The sequence below is a fragment of the Macrobrachium rosenbergii genome, chromosome 2 (assembly GCF_040412425.1).
Source record: "Macrobrachium rosenbergii isolate ZJJX-2024 chromosome 2, ASM4041242v1, whole genome shotgun sequence".
NCBI lineage: Eukaryota > Metazoa > Arthropoda > Malacostraca > Decapoda > Palaemonidae > Macrobrachium > Macrobrachium rosenbergii.
Window position 1 is genome coordinate 81,497,760 of NC_089742.1, and position 14,263 is coordinate 81,512,022.

General features: G+C 40.2%; 1 protein-coding gene across 2 annotated transcripts in view; it reads left to right on the forward strand.

Moving 5' to 3' along the window:
* Positions 1–14,263, forward strand: part of ca (claret) — a 307,235-nt gene that overhangs the window by 155,598 nt on the left and 137,374 nt on the right. For both annotated transcript variants that reach the window (XM_067121505.1, XM_067121496.1), the window contains exons 14-15: positions 2,199–2,353; positions 4,874–4,970. In XM_067121505.1, coding sequence (XP_066977606.1) covers positions 2,199–2,353; positions 4,874–4,970 — 252 coding nt within the window. The remainder of the gene's footprint in view (positions 1–2,198; positions 2,354–4,873; positions 4,971–14,263) is intronic.

Genomic DNA, 14,263 nt, shown 5'->3' on the forward strand with positions numbered 1-14,263 from the left:
CTGATAATTGGGTATTGGTGCCAATCCATACCTAACAGAGTCACTGGTAACCGAAAATCGGCACTTCTCGGCGCCGATAAGCCCTGAAATTCACCGAAAAAGTGCGAAAATTGCCCAATTTTCAGTTAGCAGCAAATTTTGGTTATCATCACACCCTCAGAACAGAACCCTGCCGATAACCGAGGACTGCCTGTAATCTTAATTTATAGTCAGGGAGGGGACCTGGATTCTACTAATTTTAGCACAAAGGGTTTATGGTTGCCTCTATCCCTATTCAGGTGGAAATTCAGTTTAATCTTAAGGTTAGGAACTTTACTGACTGGTTTCCTTCCTCATTTCTGTAAGAGACCTTATAGGCTCCTAGTCTCTTTGTACCTTGTCTCTATAGTGGTACTCAGGCTGTTGTATAGCCTTTCTAGCTTGTTTTGGATGTTTCGCTAAAGGTTTGTGGTTGGGCTGAGATCAGTGAAAAATCATCTGTTATTGGGTCTTTCATAACTATAGACAAGTCATTGTTTGTGCTTGTCTGGTAGGTGCAGGCAAGCTACACAACCAAACATCTGTCTGAAGACTTGGGTCGAACAGCATGTTCACTCCACCCTCTTCTTAACAGGGGGACTGGTTGTAGAGCACTGTTAGTTATCCTTGGATGATGACACCGCTATTTACCAGCAATGATTTCCTGTTCTGTAATAGGAAAAAACAGGATTCCCCTGAACTTTCTGTAGAGTTTGGTTCAATATGGTGAACCAAACTCTGGTACAGGGTATCGTCCTCGAGTATCAAATGCCTAGCTGTGTTGAAGGTTGGAGGACTTGGCTTTCCCCTGACCATACACTAGATGGAAAAACTGGCATTTTTGGATGATGATAGACCATTCCTCTAGCCTCTCACCCTAGGTACAAACTGCTTGGGGTTTGGCAGAGGTTCATGGTGTGATGTTCTGGTTCCTCCAGAGCAGTGCTGATCTTGCTCCATAAGACAAACTTCAAATTAAGAAGTTTCTTGAGTCTATATAAAAGATGAAGGTTTGTATCCTCAGGGGAAGTAATTACACACTTTAAAGATAATTCTAATTTTCCTAGATATACTAACCCAAAGTACTTTATGGTAATGTCATTTCCTTTCCTTCCTGCATTTATGTCTTTTGCTGAAGGAAAGTTGGGGTTGACAGCCAGTCACCAGATGGTTCTCCCAGCATCCACTGAAGTTATATCCATATAAATTTTTATTTACTGGCACATATAGTGCATTCTGTTTTGTTATACTGATTTCTTGAAATATTATTATATAAACTTGCCTGAACAATTATAAGAGTAATAACATCAAACACAACAAAGTTCTGAAATAATGAGGACAGTAATTATTTTGTATTAATACAATAGTAATTAATAGTGCTGCAGTACTGTATCAATGAAAGGTTTAATGTAAAAGAATTTTATATCAACACATTTTATGTAATACGCCATATCAGACATATTGACCAATTTACAAAATATCAAAACATAAGGCTGGTCTAATTGAAGCAATGCATGGCCAAAGATGTACAGTACCAGACAAAGTGACTACTAATATTTTGTCAAACAGAATACTGTGCAGGTGTTCTTGTATATTGCAAAGCCATAAGCACATGAAAATGTGTGGAAATAATTTTATAATTTTGTTATAATTTTCATTAGAATTTTCTGGCTAAATCAGATGATTGGGTGTAAACAAAGCAATCCAGATATCTTAAACCTTTCTGTATTTTTGTTTGCTTGGTAATGTATTGAATTGTTTTAAGTGAATTTTATTGTCTTGCATGTTTATTTGGTCAGTAACAATTTTTTATACATGGTTAATAGTGGTGCACATTTGGAGGCTATAGGCTTGGTTTATTTTATTACATTTTTTAAAATTTTTATTCTTGAAGTTTTCAACTTTTATTTATTGAATAAATTATACAGTACATTATTATTTTGACATTTCATTATAAACAGTTTTTGAAACTTATTTCTCAGTTTCTACATTTTAAAGATATCCAGTAAAACCATCCGGTAATAAAAAAATTTTGTCTGGATTACCCAAAAAAGGTCTTGGATTATACAAGTTTAACTCTGATTTTATATTAATTTTGACTAGACAAGGCATCTTACAGAAAATTATTGTAAGCAATATATTTAAGGTAACTTGATGATTGAATTCACTAATTCTTTCAGGTTTATGGCTGGGGCAGTAATAAGTATGGGCAAGTAGGAGTTGGTGGTACTGGGCGCTTTCCAAGACCTACCTTGGTATGTTCCCTTGATGGCAAAGGAATTATATCTATTGGTTGTGGACAGTTTCATTCCTTAGGTGTCAGTGAAGATGGCAAGTAAGTGTTTTTATATTGATTTTCCATCTTTTTTTAATAAAATCAAAATTAGATTCTCTCTCTCTCTCTTCTCTCTCTCTCTCTCTCTCTCTCTCTCTCTCTCTCTCTCTCTCTCTCTCTCTCTCTCTCTCTAAGCACAAGCAATTGGTTTATTTCTATTATTAAGGTGTTAGTATACTTGACTTACAACTTGGTGGACTAGTACTTGCCCCTGAGACAAGGAACATATTTCCCCTGGAAGTCTAGTATGTTTCTGTTGACCTGTTCAATGAATTACACATAGTTGCTACTCAGCTTATGTGGGTTGTAGCTGGGGTATAGAGAGAGAGATAGAGAGAAGGTAGAGTTAGAAAAATAAGTACTTATCAATACTCCATCAAAATTTATACCATCATATCATAATTAAAAATAGAAAGGTGTGAGCAGGGTAATACTACTACATTTTATCTCTCTCTCTCTCTCTCTCTCTCTCTCTCTCTCTCTCTCTCTCTCTCTCTCTCTCTCTCTCTCTCTCTCTCTCTCATAAGAGACAAATCTACTATATTCTTATATAAGTAGAAATCGTACAATATTGTACTTTCAAATACCGTTCCCAATTAACAAAAACTTATGGTTGGTTGCTAGGAGACGATAAGAAAGGTAAGAGTGAGCCACATAGAAGTTTGTCATTTTTCTGTTTTCCTCCCTTCAGTGCTGGCATTTTGATAGATTTGTAGATCTGTAGGCCTAAGTCCTGAATTTCATCTTCCTGGTATTCTTTTATTTATGAAGTATTAATGGCTTGTTCATTTGAATATAATTGCAGTACTTGGAACAGTGCATTGACATTCTTCTGTTGGTTCACTCTTTTCATGAATTGTGTTTTCTTGAGAACAACACTGTATATTATGACATAATAATGCACAGTAAATAAAAGTTTTCAAAGACTCCATTACGAATTATCCCATGTCAGCAGAAGACCAGTTAGAGTTGGTAATTACCTTTTACCCTTACAATCCGGCGTAATATAAGGTAATGCGTACACTATACTGGGCTAAAATTGACTATTGCTAAATTAAGAAATATACTTATGAAAGTAGAGGAAATAGCGTGCATGTGCACATGGAACAAAAAAAAATTCTAAAAAACTTTCTGTACTCACCACAGCGAGTAGATTATAAAAGTTTCTCAGGCGATAAGCAATGACAAAGCTGGCTGAAGTGCTTTGGCCTGGGGTAGGTTTCTTCACCTACATGATCACAAAAAACACCATGCAAATCAACTTACTCTAAATGTTTGCAGTTGTATATTGCAGATAATCTAAATTATCATTTTTATCCAAAGAAAAAGTATTCACAAAAACAAAAAAAGTTTACTTACAAAAAAATAAAAAACATCAAAAGCAAAAGATACAAATTGATTTCATCGGCCATAACTTGCACTACTTCGTTTATAAACATGTGAAAACTGTCAGATTCTTGGCTACTTAGATTCAATTCAAATTCTTGTGTCACTCCTGCTGATCCAGTAAAAACAATTATTTGGGTCAGAATCACAGCTATCAATCCAATCATTATCTGGTGCCAGTGCCAAACAAAGCATACAAACACCATGTCCATTTGACGAAGAGTGTGAGGGGGAGGACCCAACCTTCCCCAGTTGCCCACTGTGAATAGACCCTTTCCCCCAAGGGATTCTTTTTCTACACCAATAGTTTGTCCTCATGCTGATCAATATCATCACTACTGTATTAGAATCATGTTCTTATATATATAAGTAGGATCATTTAGTTCTTCATCCTTCCTCTCAGAGATACTGGGTTTATCAGAGAAGCAGGCAGCAGAATGTGCCACCTTCACTTCCTGTGGAGGACTGAACTCCTACTGCTGGACATGACTGAGGGCTGATTGGGTTGCCTATTGTCACCAATACTCAGCTTATGTTGTAGAAGAAAAATTCCGCCCATTCCGTTCAAATTGTTGAGGGGGCAAAATAATATGTCATATAACGTACCCTGGAACCCGTCTCAAAGTTATTAATGGATGTCAGTTAACATATGTCAGACTCAAGTGGTTAACCAAGAATTTATAATGAATTTTTTTTTCTTTAGGAGTCATTATGTATATCTGGTCATGCTTTACACATTTTATTTAGGTATGTGCAAAAGTTTTTAGTAGTTTTTGTATGACAGTCTTTTAAATGTGAACTTGGATGTTTTTAATAAATTACTTCATGTTATCATGTAAGTTTCAGTCTTCGTGTAGTGCAAGTTATTAGTCAGAAATGATAATGTATGTGGAAAATTGAAAGCAATAAGTGTTGAGGTTGGATTAGGTCTGTGATTATTATTAAACTCATTTTTTGCATGTAGAGCTGTTTCCACATTTTCCAGAAAAAAACAGCACTGAATTTGTGGTTTGCATTGTGTTAACTGTAACTAGAAGAATAATGTTATTTTGTGTCTATCCAGACACTGACCATATTAGATGCTGCCTTTCTGATTTTGTATATTGATTCACCTGAATGTTGTATTATTTGCAGGCTTTACACTTGGGGATGGGGTGTCCATGGTCAGTTAGGAAATGGTAGTGTCGAAGATTGTCTTGTTCCAACACTAGTTAAAAAGCTTTCAAAAGAGGTAAGTCAAGTACTGATTTGTTTAATGTTATTGTTAGCAATAAAAGTACTTGTATCTGTAAATTTTATATAAGTAAATTACCAAATAATTACATAGCTGTTAGTTTCTACTGTACACAGCAGTTCAAAATTCAAAATTCCCTGTAGCGCTATCTTGTTTTGGATGTAGGTACAGTAGACTGTGCCGCCCACTTTCGGGGAAGAATAGGTACAACATAGCTAAAGAGCCCAATTCGTTTCTGCCGGTCAATGACTAAGCACTGGTTATTGAGCAGCTCTTGGTTTGTTTTCAACGGATGGTTGGATATCTTCATTTGGTGAAGTAGTACTCTTTGTTTTTTGGTAGCGCTCAGCTGTTAATTAGCTTAGCTAATATTCAGTTAACTTTATTGATTGTGACTTTCCTGATTTGGACCTTTTGACCAATCATGTCAGATTCTAGTTTGTCTAGCATTAGATATTGCAGCAAAGGTTGCAAGACTAGACTTATTTCAGCTAAGTAGGACACTCATACTGTCTATAGTTCTTGTAGGGAGCAAATTTGCTCGCCTGATCTTAATTGTGAGGAATGTAAGGACTGGGATAAGGGGAAGTGGAAGACTTTGCAGACCCATTTAAATAAATTGCATTGTGACTGACTGAGAAAAGCAACTGCTAGGGCTGAAGCTAAGGCTTCCGCTAGTTCGGTTAATTCTCCAGGAGTTGATATTGCTGCTTTGCCTATCCCTTCAACACCTGTGACTGCCTTTTCCCCTATCTCCAGTCCTCTGACTTTTCTTGTTACTCTGTTACTTGGCTCCCATTCTTCTGAACCCAATGCCATTGCCAGCTTAGAAGTGTGTGTGGATCAGAAATTTAATTTGTTAGTCAATACTGTTTTCCAGATTGGGAACTCTGTGAAAGTCCTAATGGACAAATTTAATAGTGTTGGTACAGTGACGAGTGCAGTGTCAGTGGAGGGGGCAGCTACTCATCCCTCTGATGCTCCTAGACCAAGGTCCTGGCTAAACTCCCCTTGCTCACCCGGGAGGAAGCTAACTGGTAGTCCAAGGGAGGTCGATGAGGTTTGCCCACGAGTAGTCTCTGCCTCATCCAAGCCTGTTGTCCGCAAATCCCAGGACTTGGAGGACCACTATTGGAAAGGTGTCCGATTGGATGTTCATACTTTATCATCTAGTGATTTGGTCTCTAATGGGCCCAGAAAATGCAGTGGGCATTTTGCTAAGGTTAGGCTGTTGAAAAGGCCGGGCGCTTCATTAGAAGTTGACTCGTCCCCTGCTCATAAGAGGGACCATACCCTGTTGCCTTCGTGTAGTTATCCTGTTGCCTTCGTGTAGTTTTTGGGAGTCTTCTGTTAAAGCTTATCGCACCCATTCAGTGTCCAACAGGTGCCCTGACTCCAAATGAGTGGATGCCAGTCCCATGTATTGATGTAAAGTGTCCGAGCACCCGGAGTCCAAAAGTGTAGTGTATAAGCGCCCAGTATGGGACCATTCTGTGTCTGAGCACCCATCGTATGAGCACCCTGTGTCCGAGCACCCATCGTATGAGCATTCAGTGTCTGCGCTTCCAGTTCGTGGGCACCCAGTGTCCGAACTTTCCAAGTTGGAAGGTTCAGTGTATGAACATCCAGTGTATGAACGTCAAGTGTCCGAGCGCCCGTTGTATGAGCACCCAGAGGTCGCGCTCCCATCATGTGGGTGCCCAGTGTCCAAGCTTCGAGCTCCCGACTGTCTATTGTCCTCTAAGAGTGTTGCGGCTTCTAAGTGTTCTGTGTCCATGAGTGGGTGCCCAGTGTCCAAGCTTCCAGTGTCTGTGGGCCCTTCCGTTGATGTTCGTCCACCTGTCAATAAGCGTGCGGTGCCACAGGTAGGACACCCAGTACCTGACATTTCAGGTGAGTTACCTTCTGTTGTGAAAGACCCATTGTTGGCGGCGATTCAACGCCGACTTATAGTATTCTGAGCTTGCTTCAGAAACCAACTTCTGTGGTTCAAGAACCTATGGACCCTCCAATGTTGCCCGTTTCCTCTGATGAGGAACCAGTGAAAGAGGAACAGCCCACGTCGAATTATTCGGCTCTGCTAAGATATTTCTTAGTATACTATCCTTTGTTCTTCTCTCCAGCCACCTCTTCTTCTCCAGGCTTGGCCTTTTTGATGCTGCAACCTGCAGGAACTGCCAGGTTACCTCGTATGTTTCTGTCTTTTTCATCGAGGAAAGCCTTTGCCAGTATTGACAACTGGTTGTCAGAAAAGAGGGATGTTGGGAAAGCAGTTTTCTGTACGCCTCCCTCTCACTTGATACGGCAGAAGTATCTGTCGTAAGCAAATGGAGAAGCACCCTCCTTTGGAGTTTCTGCTTCCTTTCAAGGGGACTTCTCGTCTCATAGAGGCTTCACGTCGCTCTGCTTTCTCTTCTGCAAGGATTCTTTTTATTCGTAGGGGCTGGACCATCTTATTAAGGATATTTTTATAGTCTTCGAGGTCCTCAGCTTTCTTGATTGGACAGTTGGGGCTTTAGCAAAGAAGATAGAAGACTGCACCACGCTTCAGGAGAACTCTGCTTCAGATTGGTTGGGGCTTCTAGCTTGTGTTGGTAGGGCAGTGAGAGACGGCGCCCAAGAGTTGGTGACCATCTTTACCACAGGACTTGTGAAGAAATGAGATTTGTGGTGCTCATTTACCATGAAGGGAGTCACACCCTCTCAATGTACCTCCCTCTTGTTTGCTCTTGTAGATAGGACCAGTTTATTCCCGCAAGAGAGACTGGAACAAGTAAGGCCGAACTCCAGAAAAAATCTGCACAGGACCTCGCGCAGTCCACCAAGAGGTCTAGGATCCCTGCATGAGTTACTTCAACTGCCACAACTGCTAGCACGTCTTCTCTGTTGTTGCAGCAGCCCTTTCAAGGTACTAGAGGTCGATTCCGGTCCTGTCCTAGAACCAACCTCCGAACGACAACCCGTCAAGAAGCCCACTGGCAAGTCAGCCCCTCGAAAGTGAGTTACCTGTCCTCTCTGTCTCAGTGGGAGCAAGACTCCTTCATTTTTGGAGCAGGTGGAAGACCAAGATTGTAGAGCCATGGGTACTAAAGGTCTTAAAAGAGGGCTACGCAATCCCTTTCAGGGAGAAACCTCCCTTAGTAACCTCTCCCATCAGCTTAATGGCCTACTTGGTAGGCTCGGAGAGGTTTTCAGCCCTGTCTCGGGAAGTTTCAGCTCTACTCGAGAAGCAAGCTGTGGAGGTGGTCGAGGATATAGGCACAGAGGGGTCCTACAAGTGCCTTTTCATCATTCCCGTGTCATCGGGAGGATGGAGACCTATCCTGGATGTCAGTGCTCTGAACTACTTTGTACAAACAACAAAGTTCAGAATGGAAACGAACCAGTCGGTCTTGTTAGCCATCCATCAGGGAGACTGGATGGTCACGATTGACATGCAGGATGGGTATTTCCATGTTCCAGTTCACCCAGACTCCAGGAAGTAGCTGAGGTTTGTGTTCCAGGACAGTGTCTTCCAGTTTTGGGCACTGTGCTTCGGCCTCTCCATGAGCCCCTCAAGATTTTACTTGGGTTCTTGCCCCTTTGGCGAAATGGTTGCATCTGATAGGGATAAACGTATTTCTCTACCTCACATCTGGCTCCTACGCTCCCCCTGGAGATCTCAGTGCACGCAGGACCTTCAGAAGACACATCGACTCACTCAAGAAATAGGACTATTAATAAATTTCAGGAAATCACAACTAGTCCAACTCAGTTAATTCTATATTTGGGGATAGTGATAAATTCTCTGAATTTTCGGGCTTTTCCACCCCAACAAAGTATTCAGAATTGTCTCAGAAAATTCCGGAACTTCATATCTCGCTCATCCTGCTCAGCCAACGCATGGATAAGTCTTCTGGGAGCCCTTTCTTCCATCGAGAAGTTTGTTCTGTTGGGCAGGTTACACACCAGAGTGCTGCAGTTTTGCCAACTGATGCAGGAAGGTTTTCCTGGACTCGTTCATCTTCAGCATCACCCCTGAAATCAAAGAGGACCTTTGGTGGTGGCTGGTGAAGGACAGATTTGTGACAAGGAAGTCTGTCTCAATGAGCCCCAACCTAACATTGTACTCAGACGCTTCAGATCTGGGTTGGGGGGCTCTTCTCAACGGCATGGAGGTTTCATGAACGTGATTTCCAGCCGAAAGGAACCTTCATATCAGTGTGAAAGAGTTGAAGGCAATTCATTTAGTCTTTCAGTATTTTGCAGCACAGACTTTCAACAGGACAGTGGCGGTCCATTCGGACAGCATGATTACTGTATTTTCATGTCATTTTCATGACTAAATGCACTTTTTGCGATAAAACTATTAAAATACTCAAGTACCTAGGTAGTGCTCGAGTTAAGATAATTCAAATTTTTTAATTTCGTGTTGGTGCAGGTAGCAGTATACAATCAGGCAGCGAGAGAGACCACATTACAGTAGACCGACTTCCTCTTTTCCTCCATCCGTTTATCCCATCTTTTAGTTGAAAAAGTAAAAGAGAATGATAAAAGTATTGTTAGTTACGCTATACTCTTGCGTAAATGTGTACAACCATAAACAACCGAACAAGAAACCGATGTTTTGCTTATAACCGAATCGGATAACAACAGCTGTTTTGTTTGTATTTCAACCATTGTACGGGAGTATACAATTACCGTAGCTATAGTACAAATGACGTTAAGTAGAATAGGACTGATATATTTTTACATTATACCTTATTTGGTATGGATAAAAGATCTGCAAAGAAATATACTGATAAATTTAAGTTGCAAGTTGTAGCTGAAGCTGAGAAAACAAATGTTCAAGCTGCTAATGACTAAATTATTGTGCATCAGCAACATGGATGAACTCGGCCGTTATTAAAATTGGAGAGAAAGTATTTTAATCAAAACTATTGGGCATGAAAGAAAGCATATTACTGCTATTTTTACGCCAATAAACGATAAATACGTAAAGCTGTTATTATGATGAAAGCAAGTGAAAATAGCAAACAGAATCTTGGATTTTTTTTTTACACAAAACAAACATGCCCCTAAACAGCCAACGTCATCTATTAACGAAAAAAAGAGCTAAATTAATTTCACGAGACGTATTTAAGTTATATTTCGACTTAAAACCCTTTGTATAACGAAAAATAACCCTGCCCCATATAAGTAAAGTATCTAGAGATTCATTTACTATAACTAGAAACAAGAAAAGCGCTCGGAACTGAGTTAAATATGGCCAGATAAACTTACTGCATAATCGATTTCCAAACCTAAACTTTCATCGCTATGATCGCAATTTATAATACAAAAGCAATATAAGAATATATACAATATTATTGGATACAGTGTATTAAAGCATAATATTTTAAAAGATCCATGGAAAAGATGCTTGTTAATTATGCTGATGTTTGTACAATGCACTATTATATGAATATAGAGTACAGTATAATGTAGGCTAGGCTACCATATATGTATACGATGTACCATAGTGTAGGCTAAGCTGATTCTTGTTTTGTTATTCAATTTCTCTTTGTACTGAATTATCATGTGACTTTGCATGAACCTCTAGAATTATCTTTCCCCCCTTCTTTTTCCAGCCCAAGAAGAACCCTAAGAGTTCAGAGGTCTGGTTAAACAAATCATTTATAACTAACTAACTAGCTGATATTAATAATTACTATACTGTGTATGTATGGAGTATACTTGATAGTGTAGGCTATGCTGCCATATATGTATACATGGTACAGGCAGCCCCCGATTAATGGCGGGCTCGGTTATCGGCGATCTGGTTTTAGAGGCGCATGTCTAGTGACGAAAATCGGCAATTTTCAGCACTGAAAATCGCCGGTTTCCACTTATCGGAGCCGATAATTGGGTGTTGGTGCTGATACTTACCACAGAGGCGCTGATAGCGCTTTTCAGCGCCGTAAGCCTCAAAAATCGCCGAAAAAGCCCTGAAAATTGCTGATCTTTGGATATTGGCGATTTTCGGTTATCATCACACCCTCAGAATGGAACCCCTGCCAATACCGGGGACTGCCTGTACTGACTACCCTAGGGTAGGCTAGGCTATATTCGAGATATGTTTTTTCTAACAACGATGGGTTTTTTGGAACCTAACCCCATCGTAAGTAGGATAATACCTGTAATAAGATTTTTAGTTTTTTTTTTTTGTTTGTTTGAACCATCAAAATAGGCAGTTGTAAGTGTTTTTAGAAGGGGCAGTCTACCTACACCCAAAACAAAAGGGCACTACCACGAATTTTGAATTTTGAGCTGCTGCGTAAAGTAGAAACTAATAGCTTTGTAATTATTTGGTAAGTGTATATAAAACTTGATTATAAAAATGTTTTCATACAGTTGTCCTCAAAACTTTAAAAACGTTTGTTGAATGTATAATGCTTATTTTAAGAATGCATGTGTGACATGGAGAAACTTAGTTGGTTGAGGCAAAAGGTCTTAGGATATTTCAATGTATACAGTACAGGCAGTCCCCGGTTAATGGCAGGCTCGGTTTACAGCGATTTGGTTTTATGGCGCTTGTCTAGCGACGAAAATCGGCAATTTTCGCCGCCGAAAATCGCCAATTTCTGCTTATCGGCGCCGATAATTGGGTATTGGCGCTGATACATACCTAACAGAGGCACCAATAACTGAAAATCGGTGCTTTTCGGCACCGATAACCCCTGAAAATCGCAGGAAAAGTGCAGAAATCACCAATTTTCGGTTAGCGGCAATTTTCAGTTATCATCACACCCTCAGAAACGGAACCCTGCCGATAACCTGGGACTGCCTGTATTTGGATTGGTAATGACATCTCTAGGGTTTTATAGAATGTGGTGTGCAGTATAAAGATTTTTTAAGTAGTAAGTTGGCCAAAGCAACAACTACCCATAAGGATATTGAACTGCCACTAGAGGAAATAGGGCTTTTGTAAGACTGGCCAGACAGTCTGATGTAGGACCCTTTACTATGGGTACAACACTTTCCCTTTGCATACGCAGGCACCCAATAGTCTAGTGTATTCTCTATACATCAGAAATACTGTGCTTTTCCCTTTTATCCTATATGCATCAAAATTCCCAGCCTCTTGATTTTAAAACTCAAAATTTAGTTACCATTGACCAATAAAAAGCTGGTCCTAAGCACAGAAAACTTTTGGCGTGTTGAATTCATCAGTGAAGGTATGCATGAATTATAACAAAAAGATGAACAGCTTCGAAATAAAATAGTCCTTAGAATGAATGACCCAATATTTTGCAGCCTTTGGGAAATGCTAAGAGCCTGTGGGTAACGTAAAAATAAGGCAAGATCCTTAAAACTGGACACTGTAAATGTGTAAATAGTGGTGGGCAAAAGCAGGGAAGTGATGGAAATGCTGGTGAGAAGAAACATGAACATTTGTGATCAGGAGATAAGGTATACAAGAGCTGGCACAAAATCCATTGTCAGTGATGTGGAGGAATATGAATTCTGGTAGAATGGAGTTTTGGTCAAGAAGGAAGTGGTTGAAGATATGATATGAGTAAAGCAATTAAATGAAAGAATAATGTAGATGATGATGTAAGGAAAGAAGGTAATGTATGTGTTTTTGGTGTATACACTACAATATAGAACACCAGAAGAAAAGCAATAATATTAAAAAAGACTATCAGGTCCAGTGACAGGTGCTGGTTTGGTGGAATACTGATGTAAGGAGACCTAAATAGCCACATAGCAATAAATAGCATTGATTTTAAAGATGCTATCAGTAGATATAGCCTGAGAAAGAAAAATGAGGATGGGGAAGCAGTTTGGAAATTCTGATAAAGATAAGGGTTTATCCTAAGTTGCTTTTGTTCTATGGAGATACAAACCATCGCCTTATATGTGGAGGGTCTTTAGCGAGCATGTGTGAATCAACCGTCGAGCTTGGAAACAAGGGTACACCAGGTGGAGATGGAGGGTGAGTGGGGGAATACCCTTGTTCTGCTCACGCTATCCATTCACTTTTCTTAGTCATTGAGAGTGGATGCATTAAACTCTTCTCTCCTTTGTGCTCCCATTGGGTTTTGATGAGACCTTTAGAATTGTGTTTTACATTTTTTTTTTTCATTGGTCTTTTTTGGTTTGTTTTGCTCTGTGGATACAAAACATGAGCAGTGCCTGTGTGGTGGACGGTGGTGCCTGTGTAGTTGCTTCATGTCTCATGCCTCCATGAACTCAAATAACTATTGTTCTTTTTGTAGGTGAAGAGCGTGTGCTTGTTCTTCCCATTGTTAGGAATATGCTGATTGGTGTTCTCCTCACTGGTAAAGTTTGGGAAATGTAGGAAAAAAGATGAGGCAAGCTTGCTGTGTCATGGGGAGGGGGGATATACCCCACTGGGGATGTTGCTAGATCCTTCTAGGCCTTTCCTTTTGCCTGCTTCCGTTCCTTTACCACAGGGGTTTTCAACCTGGGGTACGCGTAACCCAGGGGGTACACCAAGGGTCAGCTAGGGGGTACGCTCTCCCCATGGGTTAGGGGCCTGGCTGCCCACTGACTGCATAGCCACAGGTAAAAAATTATAAACAATTTTCTTTATTTTTATGGAATTCTTTGTGTTTGCAATATTGTTGGTTATGTCAGGAGAGTTGTGTACTGTACTTCAGTACAGTACTTGCAAATATACACAATGGAATGTTTTTCTGCGTTTGTTTTGTTTTCTACTTTATACAAAGTGAAGGAGGGTACATTATTGACATTAAAAATACCCAAAATGGTACATGGGGGAAAAAAAGGTTGAAAACCCCTGCTTTACCACCTTCAGAGAGAGGCCTGTTCATACCTTTCATCATTTCTTCCACACTTTTCTTCATTCCCTCCAACTTTTTATCCATCCTCTCTTCCATTCTCTCTTCTGACTCTTTCATCTCCCCTTTCATTTCTTCTTTTGCACTCCTTAGCATTCCCCCCATCTCCTTCAACTGACTCCTCAACTCCAAATTCTCACTCCTCAGCCTCCCATTCTCCTCCTCCAGCCTACCCTGGAGTTCCCAAGCCACCCGGAGTTCCTCTCTCAGTTTCTCTATCTCACTCATCCTGACCTCTTACTCTCACTCTACCCACCACAAACAATCCTAACAGCAATTATACAACAGCCCCACGTTGGGCGCCAAATTAATGTGGCGGAATTCAAACCCACAAACAAAACAACGAACAACACTCACCCCGATCTTCGGTTGCTGGAGATGGATAAAGGTCGCCGTAACAACCACAACCGCAAACAACCACAAACACAACAAGGAAATACAAAA